This window comes from Tribolium castaneum, chromosome 5, assembly GCF_031307605.1.
Source record: "Tribolium castaneum strain GA2 chromosome 5, icTriCast1.1, whole genome shotgun sequence".
Lineage (NCBI taxonomy): Eukaryota > Metazoa > Arthropoda > Insecta > Coleoptera > Tenebrionidae > Tribolium > Tribolium castaneum.
Genome location: NC_087398.1, coordinates 11,425,059 through 11,446,026, shown reverse-complemented (window position 1 = coordinate 11,446,026; position 20,968 = coordinate 11,425,059). Strand labels below are relative to the sequence as shown.

At 36.0% G+C, this 20,968-nt stretch overlaps 1 protein-coding gene across 5 annotated transcripts in view; it reads right to left on the bottom strand.

Annotated features, from left to right (window-relative positions):
- Nucleotides 1–16,082: 16,082 nt before the first annotated feature.
- chinmo (Chronologically inappropriate morphogenesis) overlaps nt 16,083–20,968 on the bottom strand; it is a 50,901-nt gene continuing 46,015 nt past the window's right edge. For all 5 annotated transcript variants that reach the window (XM_008194805.3, XM_015980027.2, XM_008194803.3 and 2 more), the window contains exon 5: nt 16,083–19,161. In XM_008194805.3, coding sequence (XP_008193027.1) covers nt 18,932–19,161 — 230 coding nt within the window. In that variant the 3' untranslated portion in view covers nt 16,083–18,931. The remainder of the gene's footprint in view (nt 19,162–20,968) is intronic.

The following is a 20,968-nucleotide window of genomic DNA, read 5'->3' as shown; positions in this document are numbered from 1 at the left end:
CAAAAAATAGCATTAGGAAGCAAAAAATGGCACAAAAAATGGCTTGTGGGAGCAAAAAATGGCACAAAAAATAGCATGAGGGAGCAAAAAATGGCACAAAAAATAGCATGAGGGAGCAAAAAATGGCACAAAAAATTGCTTGTGGGAGCAAAAAATGGCACAAAAAATAGCATGAGGGAGCAAAAAATGGCACAAAAAATAGCATGAGGGAGCAAAAAATGGCACAAAAAATGGCTTGTGGGAGCAAAAAATGGCACAAAAAATAGCATTAGGGAGCAAAAAATGGCACAAAAAATGGCTTGTGGGAGCAAAAAAATGGCACAAAAAATAGCGTGAGGGAGCAAAAAATGGCACAAAAAATGGCTTGTGGGAGCAAAAAATGGCACAAAAAATTGCTTGTGGGAGCAAAAAATGGCACAAAAAATTGCATGAGGGAGCAAAAAATGGCACAAAAAATAGCATGAGGGAGCAAAAAATGGCACAAAAAATTGCTTGTGGGAGCAAAAAATGGCACAAAAAATAGCGTGAGGGAGCAAAAAATGGCACAAAAAATAGCGTGAGGGAGCAAAAAATGGCACAAAAAATAGCATGAGGGAGCAAAAAATGGCACAAAAAATAGCATGAGGGAGCAAAAAATGGCACAAAAAATAGCATGAGGGAGCAAAAAATGGCACAAAAAATAGCATGAGGAAGCAAAAAATGGCACAAAAAATGGCTTGTGGGAGCAAAAAATGGCACAAAAAATAGCATTAGGGAGCAAAAAATGGCACAAAAAATGGCTTGTGGGAGCAAAAAATGGCACAAAAAAATAGCATGAGGGAGCAAAAAATGGCACAAAAAATAGCATGAGGGAGCAAAAAATGGCACAAAAAATAACATGAGGGAGCAAAAAATGGCACAAAAAATGGCTTGTGGGAGCAAAAAATGGCACAAAACATAGCGTGAGGGAGCAAAAAATGGCACAAAAAATGGCTTGTGGGAGCAAAAAATGGCACAAAAAATAGCATGAAGGAGCAAAAAATGGCACAAAAAATAGCATAAGGGAGCAAAAAATGGCACAAAAAATGGCTTGTGGGAGCAAAAAATGGCACAAAAAATAGCGTGAGGGAGCAAAAAATGGCACAAAAAATGGCTTGTGGGAGCAAAAAATGGCACAAAAAATAGCATGAAGGAGCAAAAAATGGCACAAAAAATGGCATGAGGGAGCAAAAAATGGCACAAAAAATAGCATGAGGGAGCAAAAAATGGCACAAAAAATGGCTTGTGGGAGCAAAAAATGGCACAAAAAATAGCATAAGGGAGCAAAAAATGGCACAAAAAATAGCATGAGGGAGCAAAAAATGGCACAAAAAAATGGCTTGTGGGAGCAAAAAATGGCACAAAAAATAGCATGAGGGAGCAAAAAATGGGACAAAAAATAGCATGAGGGAGCAAAAAATGGCACAAGAAATGGCTTGTGGGAGCAAAAAATGGCACAAAAAATAGCTTGTGGGAGCAAAAAATGGCACAAAAAATAGCATGAGGGAGCAAAAAATGGCACAAAAAATTGCCTGTGGGAGCAAAAAATGACACAAAAAATTGCATTAGGGAGCAAAAAATGGCACAAAAAATGGCTTGTGGGAGCAAAAAATGGCACAAAAAATGGCTTGTGGGAGCAAAAAATGGCACAAAAAATAGCATTAGGGAGCAAAAAATGGCACAAAAAATGGCTTGTGGGAGCAAAAAAATGGCACAAAAAATAGCGTGAGGGAGCAAAAAATGGCACAAAAAATGGCTTGTGGGAGCAAAAAATGGCACAAAAAATTGCTTGTGGGAGCAAAAAATGGCACAAAAAATTTGCTTGTGGGAGAAAAAAATGGCACAAAAAATAGCATGAGGGAGCAAAAAACGGCAGAAAAAATGGCTTGTGGGAGCAAAAAATGGCACAAAAAATTGCTTGTGGGAGCAAAAAATGGCACAAAAAATAGTATGTGGGAGCAAAAAATGGCACAAAAAATTGCTTGTGGGAGCAAAAAATGGCACAAAAAATAGCATGAGGGAGCAAAAAACGGCAGAAAAAATGGCTTGTGGGAGCAAAAAATGGCACAAAAAATTGCTTGTGGGAGCAAAAAATGGCACAAAAAATAGTATGAGGGAGCAAAAAATGGCACAAAAAATTGCTTGTGGGAGCAAAAAATGGCACAAAAAATAGTATGTGGGAGCAAAAAATGGCACAAAAAATTGCTTGTGGGAGCAAAAAATGGCACAAAAAATAGCATGAGGGAGCAAAAAATGGCACAAAAAATAGCATTAGGGAGCAAAAAATGGCACAAAAAATGGCTTGTGGGAGCAAAAAATGGCACAAAAAATAGCATTAGGGAGCAAAAAATGGCACAAAAAATGGCTTGTGGGAGCAAAAAAATGGCACAAAAAATAGCGTGAGGGAGCAAAAAATGGCACAAAAAATGGCTTGTGGGAGCAAAAAATGGCACAAAAAATTGCTTGTGGGAGCAAAAAATGGCACAAAAAATTTGCTTGTGGGAGAAAAAAATGGCACAAAAAATAGCATGAGGCAGCAAAAAACGGCAGAAAAAATGGCTTGTGGGAGCAAAAAATGGCACAAAAAATTGCTTGTGGGAGCAAAAAATGGCACAAAAAATAGTATGTGGGAGCAAAAAATGGCACAAAAAATTGCTTGTGGGAGCAAAAAATGGCACAAAAAATAGCATGAGGGAGCAAAAAACGGCAGAAAAAATGGCTTGTGGGAGCAAAAAATGGCACAAAAAATTGCTTGTGGGAGCAAAAAATGGCACAAAAAATAGTATGAGGGAGCAAAAAATGGCACAAAAAATTGCTTGTGGGAGCAAAAAATGGCACAAAAAATAGTATGTGGGAGCAAAAAATGGCACAAAAAATTGCTTGTGGGAGCAAAAAATGGCACAAAAAATAGCATGAGGGAGCAAAAAATGGCACAAAAAATAGCATAAGGGAGCAAAAAATGGCACAAAAAATGGCTTGTGGGAGCAAAAAATGGCACAAAAAATAGCATTAGGGAGCAAAAAATGGCACAAAAAATGGCTTGTGGGAGCAAAAAATGGCACAAAAAATAGCATGAGGGAGCAAAAAATGGCACAAAAAATAGCATGAGAGAGCAAAAAATTGCACAAAAAATAGCATGAGGAAGCAAAAAATGGCACAAAAAATGGCTTGTGGGAGCAAAAAATGGCACAAAAAATAGCATTAGGAAGCAAAAAATGGCACAAAAAATGGCTTGTGGGAGCAAAAAATGGCACAAAAAATAGCATGAGGGAGCAAAAAATGGCACAAAAAATAGCATGAGGGAGCAAAAAATGGCACAAAAAATTGCTTGTGGGAGCAAAAAATGGCACAAAAAATAGCATGAGGGAGCAAAAAATGGCACAAAAAATAGCATGAGGGAGCAAAAAATGGCACAAAAAATGGCTTGTGGGAGCAAAAAATGGCACAAAAAATAGCATTAGGGAGCAAAAAATGGCACAAAAAATGGCTTGTGGGAGCAAAAAAATGGCACAAAAAATAGCGTGAGGGAGCAAAAAATGGCACAAAAAATGGCTTGTGGGAGCAAAAAATGGCACAAAAAATTGCTTGTGGGAGCAAAAAATGGCACAAAAAATTGCATGAGGGAGCAAAAAATGGCACAAAAAATAGCATGAGGGAGCAAAAAATGGCACAAAAAATTGCTTGTGGGAGCAAAAAATGGCACAAAAAATAGCGTGAGGGAGCAAAAAATGGCACAAAAAATAGCGTGAGGGAGCAAAAAATGGCACAAAAAATAGCATGAGGGAGCAAAAAATGGCACAAAAAATAGCATGAGGGAGCAAAAAATGGCACAAAAAATAGCATGAGGGAGCAAAAAATGGCACAAAAAATAGCATGAGGAAGCAAAAAATGGCACAAAAAATGGCTTGTGGGAGCAAAAAATGGCACAAAAAATAGCATTAGGGAGCAAAAAATGGCACAAAAAATGGCTTGTGGGAGCAAAAAATGGCACAAAAAAATAGCATGAGGGAGCAAAAAATGGCACAAAAAATAGCATGAGGGAGCAAAAAATGGCACAAAAAATAACATGAGGGAGCAAAAAATGGCACAAAAAATGGCTTGTGGGAGCAAAAAATGGCACAAAACATAGCGTGAGGGAGCAAAAAATGGCACAAAAAATGGCTTGTGGGAGCAAAAAATGGCACAAAAAATAGCATGAAGGAGCAAAAAATGGCACAAAAAATAGCATAAGGGAGCAAAAAATGGCACAAAAAATGGCTTGTGGGAGCAAAAAATGGCACAAAAAATAGCGTGAGGGAGCAAAAAATGGCACAAAAAATGGCTTGTGGGAGCAAAAAATGGCACAAAAAATAGCATGAAGGAGCAAAAAATGGCACAAAAAATGGCATGAGGGAGCAAAAAATGGCACAAAAAATAGCATGAGGGAGCAAAAAATGGCACAAAAAATGGCTTGTGGGAGCAAAAAATGGCACAAAAAATAGCATAAGGGAGCAAAAAATGGCACAAAAAATAGCATGAGGGAGCAAAAAATGGCACAAAAAAATGGCTTGTGGGAGCAAAAAATGGCACAAAAAATAGCATGAGGGAGCAAAAAATGGGACAAAAAATAGCATGAGGGAGCAAAAAATGGCACAAGAAATGGCTTGTGGGAGCAAAAAATGGCACAAAAAATAGCTTGTGGGAGCAAAAAATGGCACAAAAAATAGCATGAGGGAGCAAAAAATGGCACAAAAAATTGCCTGTGGGAGCAAAAAATGACACAAAAAATTGCATTAGGGAGCAAAAAATGGCACAAAAAATGGCTTGTGGGAGCAAAAAATGGCACAAAAAATGGCTTGTGGGAGCAAAAAATGGCACAAAAAATAGCATGAGGGAGCAAAAAATAACATGAGGGAGCAAAAAATGGCACAAAAAATGGCTTGTGGGAGCAAAAAATGGCACAAAACATAGCATTAGGGAGCAAAAAATGGCACAAAAAAATGGCTTGTGGGAGCAAAAAATGGCACAAAAAATAGCGTGAGGGAGCAAAAAATGGCACAAAAAATGGCTTGTGGGAGCAAAAAATGGCACAAAAAATAGCATGAAGGAGCAAAAAATGGCACAAAAAATAGCATGAGGGAGCAAAAAATGGCACAAAAAATTGCTTGTGGGAGCAAAAAATGGCACAAAAAATAGCATGAGGGAGCAAAAAATGGCACAAAAAAATAGCATGAGGGAGCAAAAAATGGCACAAAAAATGGCTTGTGGGAGCAAAAAATGGCACAAAAAATAGCATGAGGGAGCAAAAAATTGCTTGTGGGAGCAAAAAATGGCACAAAAAATAGCATGAGGGAGCAAAAAATGGCACAAAAAATGGCATGAGGGAGCAAAAAATGGCACAAAAAATAGCATGAGGGAGCAAAAAATGGCACAAAAAATGGCTTGTGGGAGCAAAAAATGGCACAAAAAATAGCATGAGGGAGCAAAAAATGTCACAAAAAATTGCTTGTGGGAGCAAAAAATGGCACAAAAAATTGCGTGAGGGAGCAAAAAATGGCACAAAAAATAGCATGAGGGAGCAAAAAATGGCACAAAAAATAGCATGAGAGAGCAAAAAATTGCTTGTGGGAGCAAAAAATGGCACAAAAAATAGCGTAAAGGAGCAAAAAATGACACAAAAAATAGCATTAGGGAGCAAAAAATGGCACAAAAAATTGCTTGTGGGAGCAAAAAATGGCACAAAAAATAGCATGAGGGAGCAAAAAATGGCACAAAAAATATCATGAGGGAGCAAAAAATTGCTTGTGGGAGCAAAAAATGGCACAAAAAATAGCATGAGGGAGCAAAAAATGGCACAAAAAATTGCTTGTGGGAGCAGAAAATAACTTGTAAAAAGAAAAACTGGAGAAATATTCACATAAAATTTAAAATTCTTAAAACAACGGGTTATTTTTTGTTAAATTTTTTGTATAAATATTTAATTCACAAAAAATGGAACAAAAAATAGCATAGAGTAACAAAAAATGCAGTAAAAAATAGAAGGTGGAAGCAAAAAATGGCACAAAAAATTGCTTGTGGGAGCAAAAAATGGCACAAAAAATAGCATGAGGGAGCAAAAAATGGCACAAAAAATAGCTTGTGGGAGCAAAAAATGGCACAAAAAATAGCATGAGGGAGCAAAAAATGGCACAAAAAATTTCCTGTGGGAGCAAAAAATGACACAAAAAATTGCATTAGGGAGCAAAAAATGGCACAAAAAATGGCTTGTGGGAGCAAAAAATGGCACAAAAAATGGCTTGTGGGAGCAAAAAATGGCACAAAAAATAGCATGAGGGAGCAAAAAATAACATGAGGGAGCAAAAAATGGCACAAAAAATGGCTTGTGGGAGCAAAAAATGGCACAAAACATAGCATTAGGGAGCAAAAAATGGCACAAAAAATGGCTTGTGGGAGCAAAAAATGGCACAAAAAATAGCGTGAGGGAGCAAAAAATGGCACAAAAAATGGCTTGTGGGAGCAAAAAATGGCACAAAAAATAGCATGAAGGAGCAAAAAATGGCACAAAAAATAGCATGAGGGAGCAAAAAATGGCACAAAAAATTGCTTGTGGGAGCAAAAAATGGCACAAAAAATAGCATGAGGGAGCAAAAAATGGCACAAAAAATAGCATGAGGGAGCAAAAAATAGCACAAAAAATGGCTTGTGGGAGCAAAAAATGGCACAAAAAATAGCATGAGGGAGCAAAAAATTGCTTGTGGGAGCAAAAAATGGCACAAAAAATAGCATGAGGGAGCAAAAAATGGCACAAAAAATGGCATGAGGGAGCAAAAAATGGCACAAAAAATAGCATGAGGGAGCAAAAAATGGCACAAAAAATGGCTTGTGGGAGCAAAAAATGGCACAAAAAATAGCATGAGGGAGCAAAAAATGGCACAAAAAATAGCATGAGGGAGCAAAAAATGGCACAAAAAATTGCTTGTGGGAGCAAAAAATGGCACAAAAAATTGCATGAGGGAGCAAAAAAATGGCACAAAAAATAGCATGAGGGAGCAAAAAATGGCACAAAAAATGGCACAAAAAATAGCATGAGGGAGCAAAAAATGGCACAAAAAATAGCTTGTGGGAGCAAAAAATGGCACAAAAAATAGCATAAGGGAGCAAAAAATGGCACAAAAAATTGCCTGTGGGAGCAAAAAATGACACAAAAAATTGCATTAGGGAGCAAAAAATGGCACAAAAAATGGCTTGTGGGAGCAAAAAATGGCACAAAAAATGGCTTGTGGGAGCAAAAAATGGCACAAAAAATAGCATGAGGGAGCAAAAAATAACATGAGGGAGCAAAAAATGGCACAAAAAATGGCTTGTGGGAGCAAAAAATGGCACAAAACATAGCATTAGGGAGCAAAAAATGGCACAAAAAATGGCTTGTGGGAGCAAAAAATGGCACAAAAAATAGCGTGAGGGAGCAAAAAATGGCACAAAAAATGGCTTGTGGGAGCAAAAAATGGCACAAAAAATAGCATGAAGGAGCAAAAAATTGCTTGTGGGAGCAAAAAATGGCACAAAAAATAGCATGAGGGAGCAAAAAATGGCACAAAAAATGGCATGAGGGAGCAAAAAATGGCACAAAAAATAGCATGAGGGAGCAAAAAATGGCACAAAAAATGGCTTGTGGGAGCAAAAAATGGCACAAAAAATAGCATGAGGGAGCAAAAAATGGCACAAAAAATAGCATGAGGGAGCAAAAAATGGCACAAAAAATTGCTTGTGGGAGCAAAAAATGGCACAAAAAATAGCATGAGGGAGCAAAAAATGGCACAAAAAATGGCATGAGGGAGCAAAAAATGGCACAAAAAATAGCATGAGGGAGCAAAAAATGGCACAAAAAATGGCTTGTGGGAGCAAAAAATGGCACAAAAAATAGCATAAGGGAGCAAAAAATGGCACAAAAAATAGCATGAGGGAGCAAAAAATGGCACAAAAAAATGGCTTGTGGGAGCAAAAAATGGCACAAAAAATAGCATGAGGGAGCAAAAAATGGGACAAAAAATAGCATGAGGGAGCAAAAAATGGCACAAGAAATGGCTTGTGGGAGCAAAAAATGGCACAAAAAATAGCTTGTGGGAGCAAAAAATGGCACAAAAAATAGCATGAGGGAGCAAAAAATGGCACAAAAAATTGCCTGTGGGAGCAAAAAATGACACAAAAAATTGCATTAGGGAGCAAAAAATGGCACAAAAAATGGCTTGTGGGAGCAAAAAATGGCACAAAAAATGGCTTGTGGGAGCAAAAAATGGCACAAAAAATAGCATGAGGGAGCAAAAAATAACATGAGGGAGCAAAAAATGGCACAAAAAATGGCTTGTGGGAGCAAAAAATGGCACAAAACATAGCATTAGGGAGCAAAAAATGGCACAAAAAAATGGCTTGTGGGAGCAAAAAATGGCACAAAAAATAGCGTGAGGGAGCAAAAAATGGCACAAAAAATGGCTTGTGGGAGCAAAAAATGGCACAAAAAATAGCATGAAGGAGCAAAAAATGGCACAAAAAATAGCATGAGGGAGCAAAAAATGGCACAAAAAATTGCTTGTGGGAGCAAAAAATGGCACAAAAAATAGCATGAGGGAGCAAAAAATGGCACAAAAAAATAGCATGAGGGAGCAAAAAATGGCACAAAAAATGGCTTGTGGGAGCAAAAAATGGCACAAAAAATAGCATGAGGGAGCAAAAAATTGCTTGTGGGAGCAAAAAATGGCACAAAAAATAGCATGAGGGAGCAAAAAATGGCACAAAAAATGGCATGAGGGAGCAAAAAATGGCACAAAAAATAGCATGAGGGAGCAAAAAATGGCACAAAAAATGGCTTGTGGGAGCAAAAAATGGCACAAAAAATAGCATGAGGGAGCAAAAAATGTCACAAAAAATTGCTTGTGGGAGCAAAAAATGGCACAAAAAATTGCGTGAGGGAGCAAAAAATGGCACAAAAAATAGCATGAGGGAGCAAAAAATGGCACAAAAAATAGCATGAGAGAGCAAAAAATTGCTTGTGGGAGCAAAAAATGGCACAAAAAATAGCGTAAAGGAGCAAAAAATGACACAAAAAATAGCATTAGGGAGCAAAAAATGGCACAAAAAATTGCTTGTGGGAGCAAAAAATGGCACAAAAAATAGCATGAGGGAGCAAAAAATGGCACAAAAAATATCATGAGGGAGCAAAAAATTGCTTGTGGGAGCAAAAAATGGCACAAAAAATAGCATGAGGGAGCAAAAAATGGCACAAAAAATTGCTTGTGGGAGCAGAAAATAACTTGTAAAAAGAAAAACTGGAGAAATATTCACATAAAATTTAAAATTCTTAAAACAACGGGTTATTTTTTGTTAAATTTTTTGTATAAATATTTAATTCACAAAAAATGGAACAAAAAATAGCATAGAGTAACAAAAAATGCAGTAAAAAATAGAAGGTGGAAGCAAAAAATGGCACAAAAAATTGCTTGTGGGAGCAAAAAATGGCACAAAAAATAGCATGAGGGAGCAAAAAATGGCACAAAAAATAGCTTGTGGGAGCAAAAAATGGCACAAAAAATAGCATGAGGGAGCAAAAAATGGCACAAAAAATTTCCTGTGGGAGCAAAAAATGACACAAAAAATTGCATTAGGGAGCAAAAAATGGCACAAAAAATGGCTTGTGGGAGCAAAAAATGGCACAAAAAATGGCTTGTGGGAGCAAAAAATGGCACAAAAAATAGCATGAGGGAGCAAAAAATAACATGAGGGAGCAAAAAATGGCACAAAAAATGGCTTGTGGGAGCAAAAAATGGCACAAAACATAGCATTAGGGAGCAAAAAATGGCACAAAAAATGGCTTGTGGGAGCAAAAAATGGCACAAAAAATAGCGTGAGGGAGCAAAAAATGGCACAAAAAATGGCTTGTGGGAGCAAAAAATGGCACAAAAAATAGCATGAAGGAGCAAAAAATGGCACAAAAAATAGCATGAGGGAGCAAAAAATGGCACAAAAAATAGCATGAGGGAGCAAAAAATTGCTTGTGGGAGCAAAAAATGGCACAAAAAATAGCATGAGGGAGCAAAAAATGGCACAAAAAATGGCATGAGGGAGCAAAAAATGGCACAAAAAATAGCATGAGGGAGCAAAAAATGGCACAAAAAATGGCTTGTGGGAGCAAAAAATGGCACAAAAAATAGCATGAGGGAGCAAAAAATGGCACAAAAAATAGCATGAGGGAGCAAAAAATGGCACAAAAAATTGCTTGTGGGAGCAAAAAATGGCACAAAAAATTGCATGAGGGAGCAAAAAAATGGCACAAAAAATAGCATGAGGGAGCAAAAAATGGCACAAAAAATGGCACAAAAAATAGCATGAGGGAGCAAAAAATGGCACAAAAAATAGCTTGTGGGAGCAAAAAATGGCACAAAAAATAGCATAAGGGAGCAAAAAATGGCACAAAAAATTGCCTGTGGGAGCAAAAAATGACACAAAAAATTGCATTAGGGAGCAAAAAATGGCACAAAAAATGGCTTGTGGGAGCAAAAAATGGCACAAAAAATGGCTTGTGGGAGCAAAAAATGGCACAAAAAATAGCATGAGGGAGCAAAAAATAACATGAGGGAGCAAAAAATGGCACAAAAAATGGCTTGTGGGAGCAAAAAATGGCACAAAACATAGCATTAGGGAGCAAAAAATGGCACAAAAAATGGCTTGTGGGAGCAAAAAATGGCACAAAAAATAGCGTGAGGGAGCAAAAAATGGCACAAAAAATGGCTTGTGGGAGCAAAAAATGGCACAAAAAATAGCATGAAGGAGCAAAAAATTGCTTGTGGGAGCAAAAAATGGCACAAAAAATAGCATGAGGGAGCAAAAAATGGCACAAAAAATGGCATGAGGGAGCAAAAAATGGCACAAAAAATAGCATGAGGGAGCAAAAAATGGCACAAAAAATGGCTTGTGGGAGCAAAAAATGGCACAAAAAATAGCATGAGGGAGCAAAAAATGGCACAAAAAATAGCATGAGGGAGCAAAAAATGGCACAAAAAATTGCTTGTGGGAGCAAAAAATGGCACAAAAAATAGCATGAGGGAGCAAAAAATGGCACAAAAAATAGCTTGTGGGAGCAAAAAATGGCACAAAAAATAGCATGAGGGAGCAAAAAATGGCACAAAAAATTGCCTGTGGGAGCAAAAAATGACACAAAAAATTGCATTAGGGAGCAAAAAATGGCACAAAAAATGGCTTGTGGGAGCAAAAAATGGCACAAAAAATGGCTTGTGGGAGCAAAAAATGGCACAAAAAATAGCATGAGGGAGCAAAAAATAACATGAGGGAGCAAAAAATGGCACAAAAAATGGCTTGTGGGAGCAAAAAATGGCACAAAACATAGCATTAGGGAGCAAAAAATGGCACAAAAAAATGGCTTGTGGGAGCAAAAAATGGCACAAAAAATAGCGTGAGGGAGCAAAAAATGGCACAAAAAATGGCTTGTGGGAGCAAAAAATGGCACAAAAAATAGCATGAAGGAGCAAAAAATGGCACAAAAAATAGCATGAGGGAGCAAAAAATGGCACAAAAAATTGCTTGTGGGAGCAAAAAATGGCACAAAAAATAGCATGAGGGAGCAAAAAATGGCACAAAAAAATAGCATGAGGGAGCAAAAAATGGCACAAAAAATGGCTTGTGGGAGCAAAAAATGGCACAAAAAATAGCATGAGGGAGCAAAAAATTGCTTGTGGGAGCAAAAAATGGCACAAAAAATAGCATGAGGGAGCAAAAAATGGCACAAAAAATGGCATGAGGGAGCAAAAAATGGCACAAAAAATAGCATGAGGGAGCAAAAAATGGCACAAAAAATGGCTTGTGGGAGCAAAAAATGGCACAAAAAATAGCATGAGGGAGCAAAAAATGTCACAAAAAATTGCTTGTGGGAGCAAAAAATGGCACAAAAAATTGCGTGAGGGAGCAAAAAATGGCACAAAAAATAGCATGAGGGAGCAAAAAATGGCACAAAAAATAGCATGAGAGAGCAAAAAATTGCTTGTGGGAGCAAAAAATGGCACAAAAAATAGCGTAAAGGAGCAAAAAATGACACAAAAAATAGCATTAGGGAGCAAAAAATGGCACAAAAAATTGCTTGTGGGAGCAAAAAATGGCACAAAAAATAGCATGAGGGAGCAAAAAATGGCACAAAAAATATCATGAGGGAGCAAAAAATTGCTTGTGGGAGCAAAAAATGGCACAAAAAATAGCATGAGGGAGCAAAAAATGGCACAAAAAATTGCTTGTGGGAGCAGAAAATAACTTGTAAAAAGAAAAACTGGAGAAATATTCACATAAAATTTAAAATTCTTAAAACAACGGGTTATTTTTTGTTAAATTTTTTGTATAAATATTTAATTCACAAAAAATGGAACAAAAAATAGCATAGAGTAACAAAAAATGCAGTAAAAAATAGAAGGTGGAAGCAAAAAATGGCACAAAAAATTGCTTGTGGGAGCAAAAAATGGCACAAAAAATAGCATGAGGGAGCAAAAAATGGCACAAAAAATAGCTTGTGGGAGCAAAAAATGGCACAAAAAATAGCATGAGGGAGCAAAAAATGGCACAAAAAATTTCCTGTGGGAGCAAAAAATGACACAAAAAATTGCATTAGGGAGCAAAAAATGGCACAAAAAATGGCTTGTGGGAGCAAAAAATGGCACAAAAAATGGCTTGTGGGAGCAAAAAATGGCACAAAAAATAGCATGAGGGAGCAAAAAATAACATGAGGGAGCAAAAAATGGCACAAAAAATGGCTTGTGGGAGCAAAAAATGGCACAAAACATAGCATTAGGGAGCAAAAAATGGCACAAAAAATGGCTTGTGGGAGCAAAAAATGGCACAAAAAATGGCTTGTGGGAGCAAAAAATGGCACAAAAAATAGCATGAAGGAGCAAAAAATGGCACAAAAAATAGCATGAGGGAGCAAAAAATGGCACAAAAAATTGCTTGTGGGAGCAAAAAATGGCACAAAAAATAGCATGAGGGAGCAAAAAATGGCACAAAAAATAGCATGAGGGAGCAAAAAATAGCACAAAAAATGGCTTGTGGGAGCAAAAAATGGCACAAAAAATAGCATGAGGGAGCAAAAAATTGCTTGTGGGAGCAAAAAATGGCACAAAAAATAGCATGAGGGAGCAAAAAATGGCACAAAAAATGGCATGAGGGAGCAAAAAATGGCACAAAAAATAGCATGAGGGAGCAAAAAATGGCACAAAAAATGGCTTGTGGGAGCAAAAAATGGCACAAAAAATAGCATGAGGGAGCAAAAAATGGCACAAAAAATAGCATGAGGGAGCAAAAAATGGCACAAAAAATTGCTTGTGGGAGCAAAAAATGGCACAAAAAATTGCATGAGGGAGCAAAAAAATGGCACAAAAAATAGCATGAGGGAGCAAAAAATGGCACAAAAAATGGCACAAAAAATAGCATGAGGGAGCAAAAAATGGCACAAAAAATAGCTTGTGGGAGCAAAAAATGGCACAAAAAATAGCATGAGGGAGCAAAAAATGGCACAAAAAATTGCCTGTGGGAGCAAAAAATGACACAAAAAATTGCATTAGGGAGCAAAAAATGGCACAAAAAATGGCTTGTGGGAGCAAAAAATGGCACAAAAAATGGCTTGTGGGAGCAAAAAATGGCACAAAAAATAGCATGAGGGAGCAAAAAATAACATGAGGGAGCAAAAAATGGCACAAAAAATGGCTTGTGGGAGCAAAAAATGGCACAAAACATAGCATTAGGGAGCAAAAAATGGCACAAAAAATGGCTTGTGGGAGCAAAAAATGGCACAAAAAATAGCGTGAGGGAGCAAAAAATGGCACAAAAAATGGCTTGTGGGAGCAAAAAATGGCACAAAAAATAGCATGAAGGAGCAAAAAATGGCACAAAAAATAGCATGAGGGAGCAAAAAATGGCACAAAAAATTGCTTGTGGGAGCAAAAAATGGCACAAAAAATAGCATGAGGGAGCAAAAAATGGCACAAAAAATAGCATGAGGGAGCAAAAAATGGCACAAAAAATGGCTTGTGGGAGCAAAAAATGGCACAAAAAATAGCATGAGGGAGCAAAAAATTGCTTGTGGGAGCAAAAAATGGCACAAAAAATAGCATGAGGGAGCAAAAAATGGCACAAAAAATGGCATGAGGGAGCAAAAAATGGCACAAAAAATAGCATGAGGGAGCAAAAAATGGCACAAAAAATGGCTTGTGGGAGCAAAAAATGGCACAAAAAATAGCATGAGGGAGCAAAAAATGGCACAAAAAATAGCATGAGGGAGCAAAAAATGGCACAAAAAATTGCTTGTGGGAGCAAAAAATGGCACAAAAAATAGCATGAGGGAGCAAAAAATGGCACAAAAAATAGCATGAGGGAGCAAAAAATGGCACAAAAAATGGCTTGTGGGAGCAAAAAATGGCACAAAAAATAGCATGAGGGAGCAAAAAATGGCACAAAAAATTGCTTGTGGGAGCAAAAAATGTCACAAAAAATAGCATGAGGGAGCAAAAAATGTCACAAAAAATTGCTTGTGGGAGCAAAAAATGGCACAAAAAATAGCATGAGGGAGCAAAAAATGGCACAAAAAATGGCTTGTGGGAGCAAAAAATGGCACAAAAAAATAGCATGAGGGAGCAAAAAATGGCACAAAAAATAGCATGAGGGAGCAAAAAATGGCACAAAAAATTGCTTGTGGGAGCAAAAAATGGCACAAAAAATAGCATGAGGGAGCAAAAAATGGCACAAAAAATAGCATGAGGGAGCAAAAAATGGCACAAAAAATGGCTTGTGGGAGCAAAAAATGGCACAAAAAATAGCATGAGGGAGCAAAAAATGGCACAAAAAATTGCTTGTGGGAGCAAAAAATGTCACAAAAAATAGCATGAGGGAGCAAAAAATGTCACAAAAAATTGCTTGTGGGAGCAAAAAATGGCACAAAAAATAGCATGAGGGAGCAAAAAATGGCACAAAAAATGGCTTGTGGGAGCAAAAAATGGCACAAAAAAATAGCATGAGGGAGCAAAAAATGGCACAAAAAATAGCATGAGGGAGCAAAAAATAGCACAAAAAATTGCTTGTGGGAGCAAAAAATGGCACAAAAAATAGCATGAGGGAGCAAAAAATGGCACAAAAAATATCATGAGGGAGCAAAAAATTGCTTGTGGGAGCAAAAAATGGCACAAAAAATAGCATGAGGGAGCAAAAAATGGCACAAAAAATTGCTTGTGGGAGCAAAAAATGGCACAAAAAATAGCATGAGGGAGCAAAAAATGGCACAAAAAATTGTTTGTGGGAGCAGAAAATAACTTGTAAAAAGAAAAACTGGAGAAATATTCACATAAAATTTAAAATTCTTAAAACAACGGGTTATTTTTTGTTGAATTTTTTGTATAAATATTTAATTCACAAAAAATGGAACAAAAAATAGCATAGAGTAACAAAAAATGCAGTAAAAAATAGAAGGTGGAAGCAAAAAATGGCACAAAAAATAGCGTGAGGGAGCAAAAAATAGAATTAGGGAGCAAAAAATGTTACAAAAAATTGCTTGTGGGAGCAAAAAATGGCACAAAAAATAGCATGAGGGAGCAAAAAATGTCACAAAAAATTGCTTGTGGGAGCAAAAAATGGCACAAAAAATAGCGTGAGGGAGCAAAAAATGGCACAAAAAATAGCATGAGAGAGCAAAAAATTGCTTGTGGGAGCAAAAAATGGCACAAAAAATAGCGTAAAGGAGCAAAAAATGGCACAAAAAATAGCATTAGGGAGCAAAAAATGGCACAAAAAATTGCTTGTGGGAGCAAAAAATGGCACAAAAAATAGCATGAGGGAGCAAAAAATGGCACAAAAAATTGCTTGTGGGAGCAAAAAATGGCACAAAAAATAGCATGAGGGAGCAAAAAATGGCACAAAAAATTGCTTGCGGGAGCAAAAAATGGCTCAAAAACAAAGAAACACAACTTATTCTCTGTGCCTTCCTTTTTTCGTGACTTGTATAATTTCTGTTTATTTTGGTTGTTGGGGTAAGGAAAAGGCGAGTAAACGACAAATTGTTTATTAAAATTAATAAGTAAAACAGAACATGAATACATAGTCAATTACTTGCATTTAAATTACTTATATACAATAAGTAGTTGATAATTATACTCCCAATGCAAGGAGTGGGTTCGTGATGGCTGTACACATTACATTACATTGTGTAAATTTTAACAGTGTGACAATGTAATGTTATCGTCTAGGAACACATAACTGTTGCGTTAGTTAGTTACATAGTGAGTGTCACAGCATATAGTATTTTGGATGGGTAGGTACTATAATATAGTAAGAATGAAAAAACACGAGTACCGTTTGCTGGTAGAATCCATACTACATGCAGAGACTAAAGGACAATCCCTTAATCTATGACAGTAGCTCTTACCTAGAATGTCTTCTAAATATTATGTATGTATGCGCAATATAACAATCTATTAAACATTACAATATAATCTGACGAGATTCTGGCGTTCCCTGAATACTATTACAATATTATTTAAAATTTTTCATTGCGTTTTGTACTCTTGGTATTCCTGAGTTTACATAAACACCTAGGTAAGTCGCATATAAAACAATATACAATTACATTGTTTGTACTAACATTTTCAACGAAGGAGTAGTGGAATACATTAGTCTGAGGTAGATTTACAATTTTTGCTTCCATAAAAATTCTTGTTTCTTTGTACTGTCACGTAACATGTGTCGATTATATTATAAATTGTGACCTCTGTATTGAGTTAACAGGCAACAAATAACATTATTCGAGTGCCAATATATACAAATAGCCCATCGGAGGCGAACTTCTAGCGAAATTCACGTCCGACACTCGTAACATACATGAAAATGTGATAACATATAGTAGAAATATAACAGTCATACATCGCATGCACACGCCTTAAAAATAATAACATGCATATGTATGTAAAAAATAAACGAAAAAATCCCTGAACAAATACCTGAGATTATTGCGAAATTATGAAGAAACGTCACATTCACATCGATCGCCACGTTAACATTGCATTGCCACTAGTAATACAATATGACACAGTAGATGTAAACATGTAAAAAACAGATGGAAACGACTCGTGATAACATCAGGAACAGCACAAATTTATAGAAAAGCCGTTTACAACACACGAGGACATGGTTTTACCATCAAACACTGACCAAATCCTCAAATTTTCCATTATAAAAATCGAAACAATTCCGTTTTCACTGATTAATTTTTGTCCAGTTCCATCACCAATCAATCACTGTGCATATAATATATCAAACCCAATTTTTTTTCTTCATAAGATTAAAAAAAACTCGAATTTTTTATAGTTGACACGATCAACTCTCAACAACAAAAAAATTTCTCTCTTTTCTTTCTCAAAGAAGGGTATTACATACGAATAAACTTAATTACACTTTAAGCCTAAAGTAACTATAACATACATATATAAAAACACGAAAATGGAACCCTGAATGCCTCAGATTTTTTCAATGTTTGGTTTAAATCAACAAAAACAAAAAAGATTCTCAAATAAATATAATTACAGCACAACAATTCCCTTTTGTTTTCATGAATTTAAGCGCAAACCATGACATGCATATTTACAGCCTTAACAAATCGCAAAATAACTGAGTGCATTAGGACGAAGCTACTTGAGACACAGTAAGCCGGAGAAAAGTGTGTGTAAAAAAAGAAATTTTGTACTGTGGTCGTTCTTATAAAAAGCTCTCAATTGTATAACAGTGCGATTACAATTCCTATAAAATATAATAATTCCTTTTTAAAAAAATCTACGATTAGAATAAATTAGCGATGAATTGTCATGTTCTATGAGGTAGTTGATGTAACTGAAAAGCCACTTGTGTCGTCTGTACGTATTCAACAGTAACTGTATGAAAAATAGACCCGTAATACAAGAAAAATACTGTAATATACATTATATAGATTGTTGAGGTAGTGTTATGCAGAAGTAGCTATTGATTTAATGACTAGTAGCTTATAATTAATATCTATTTGGTTCATTGTATAGCAATTATGGCATGTTGTTACCTTCAATAAACCCCAATCGGCGGAAAAATCGCAGTGACACAATCAGGGTCCTTTTTTCAAAACCCGAAAAAAATTGAGCCAACAAAATCGGATCACATCGTTTACCGTGAATTGTATTCACCGAAAATAAATCGTTAAAGCTTCTCAAAGGGGGCGAAAAGTAATTTGCTACCATACCTGAGCTTCGATTGTAACTAAATTCTAAATTTAAATGTGTTGCACTAAATGACTAGCTGATACTAAAATGGTAAAGAAAACTGAGGCAGCCGTTAAAGTTATGAGGTAGTTTCTGGGTTAACGGTTATAACCGCATGGCCAGGACGGTTAATATTCACATACACCCTGGCATACAAAATTTCACTTAATTAATACTTAAACCTATCGACGTAAGTAGTTAAAAAAATAATATAAGTACAAGGAAAAAAATTAGAGACCTCGAGACAAATTTTTCCGCGCCGCTCGTTTGGGAATATTGTAAATAACTCATCTTTCGGTCTTAAAATGTAGTAAACAACCTGAGTGTAAAGAAAGCTTAAATCTTAGCACTTGCACATTTTTACAAAAACAAAACAAGACCAGCTCGTATTGTTTCTATCTCCTTACGTTTTCCTACTCCTTAACTAAAGTATAAAAAATGACACGTACCATATTTAAGATAACAACACAGACAAGAGTCATGAATCCGAGACAGGGGCGCGCAAGACGAGAATATATTATATTTACATCAGATCTCAAGCTTTGACGCCCGTCTCGGGGTGCACCTTACATTTAAAAATATCAGGTAGTTGTGGTTTCAGCATTGGTTTTGTTTCTTTATGGATTATGGTTGTGTACCTGCTGTTGCTGGTTCTGAAACGCCTTCAGACTCAATTCGGCTTTGTGTTCGCGGGCTATGTGCCGCCTCACTGTGTTATTGCGGGTGAAAGTACGTGAACAGAACGGACAAGGCACCCGGATCCCCTGGTGCCGCTGTCGTATGTGAGCGCGCAAGTTGGTCTCATAGCCGTACAATCGTTCACAAAAAGGGCACTTCAATTTCTTTCCTGCAACCAGATATTAAATTTTAAATCCAGTCCACATATACGGATTACCAAAGATTAGGATACGAAACGACGTACAAATAAAACGTCCCCAACCTCAATAGTTAACGTTAATGTCGCTAGAGAGCGCCCAAGTTTTCAGAGCAACGAATTTAAAGAAATTGCTGTATTTAAATAACGGTTAGCATAAGGCAAACAAATAAATATAGGCAGACAGAGCATTAATTCTCATTAGTAAGAGATAAAAATAATAATTGCCAATTTGCACTCTGTCCCATATTCAGATTCATATTTCAGATACAAGAAAAATGTTAGGAAAAAAGTTGTAGAAAATGTAATTCTAAAGTCCAAAAGCCGTTCAAGCAACGGATTCGTTTCATTTTACTGCTGATCAAGATTGGAAAATTTAATTTAAAATTAAATGTTTGAAGGTGGTAAATATGATGTAGATTTTTTTGTAGGAAATTCAATTCACTACAACTTTGTGTCTTACTTTTTTGTATTTTCAACCGTACTTTCTGCAATCTTAAAACTAAATTAACTAAATTAACTAAATTGGTAATTACTTTTAATTTTTTCAACTAGTAATCGTACTCTTTTAAAAAATTAAATTGTGGCTTATCTGTATTTGTAGATTTTATAATTATTGAAATGGTCGCATTCGTCCCTCTCCTAAATATACTTAAAAAAGAAATACAAAATGTTATATTGTAAAGAAAGTAAAATTACGTTTTATAATTGTATTTTTATTAAATCTAAAATTTGTATTTTTTCTTCAACTTCAGTTTTTTTTCTGGGTTTTATTTGTGAAGTTCATTTAAAATTTTACATAAAAAATACATTCGAGTTTTATCTATTCAATACTGCTTCAGACAGACTCTGACCAAGGATATTACAACCAATTATTCGAGATGCTGTGTTACTTCTAGCTCTAGTTACACCTTTTGTTGGAACTACATTTAAGAAAGCTGATTCCAATTTGCCAATAAAAGAGTACAAAAAGCATCTGATGGATACGTAATAACTTTTCGCAAAAATTAAGGTTGCTGTTATCAGGGTTTTATTAAATCCTAAAGTATAATTTTGATAAAAAAAATTCAGAAAACTTTTCGTTTTATAAACAGAGGCTTTAATCAAAAACGAAAAATGGCAACGCCGTACAGATACCTATATTTACACGTTTAAAAAAATATTAACCAAAAATATAGTCGTAGTAACATGTTGTCAAATGTTGCACTTTTAAACTGGGTTTTTTTTTCTACAATTCTTTTTGAAAAATTGAATAAGAAAATCATGTAACGTTAAAGTATATCACTAAAAACTGCTTTTCCTACAATTCCACAATAAAATATCTATTTTTTGCAACTTTTACGAGCTGCTGCATCTTAAATAAGAAGCAAAACATTTTTTTAAGTTTTTTTAGTGGTCAGTAAAACCACTAGTATCCAGTCTCAAGAGCGTGCCGGCGTCTTTTAACTCACTCGATATAGCCAAATTTTGTTCCAATGAGCAAAGTGAAGATGATTATTTGATCACATAAAAGAATTTTGAAAAATTCGACTTAATCACAAGCAGGATCGGCTGTCCGGAGCAAAAACACAGTAACCAACAATTTTTTGAAGATGAGCTTTTCACATATTTTACTTTATTTTTACGAAATTAATAAACAAAATTCTTATTTTTTACAAACAGTAACTGCAATACAATATTCCTTTTCCAAAGGAAAAACACAGTACCTAAAAATAATACCTTAAAGACGGTCGATTATAGTCCATTTGTTTAGGTAAAAATAATTCACAAAAAAGTAAAA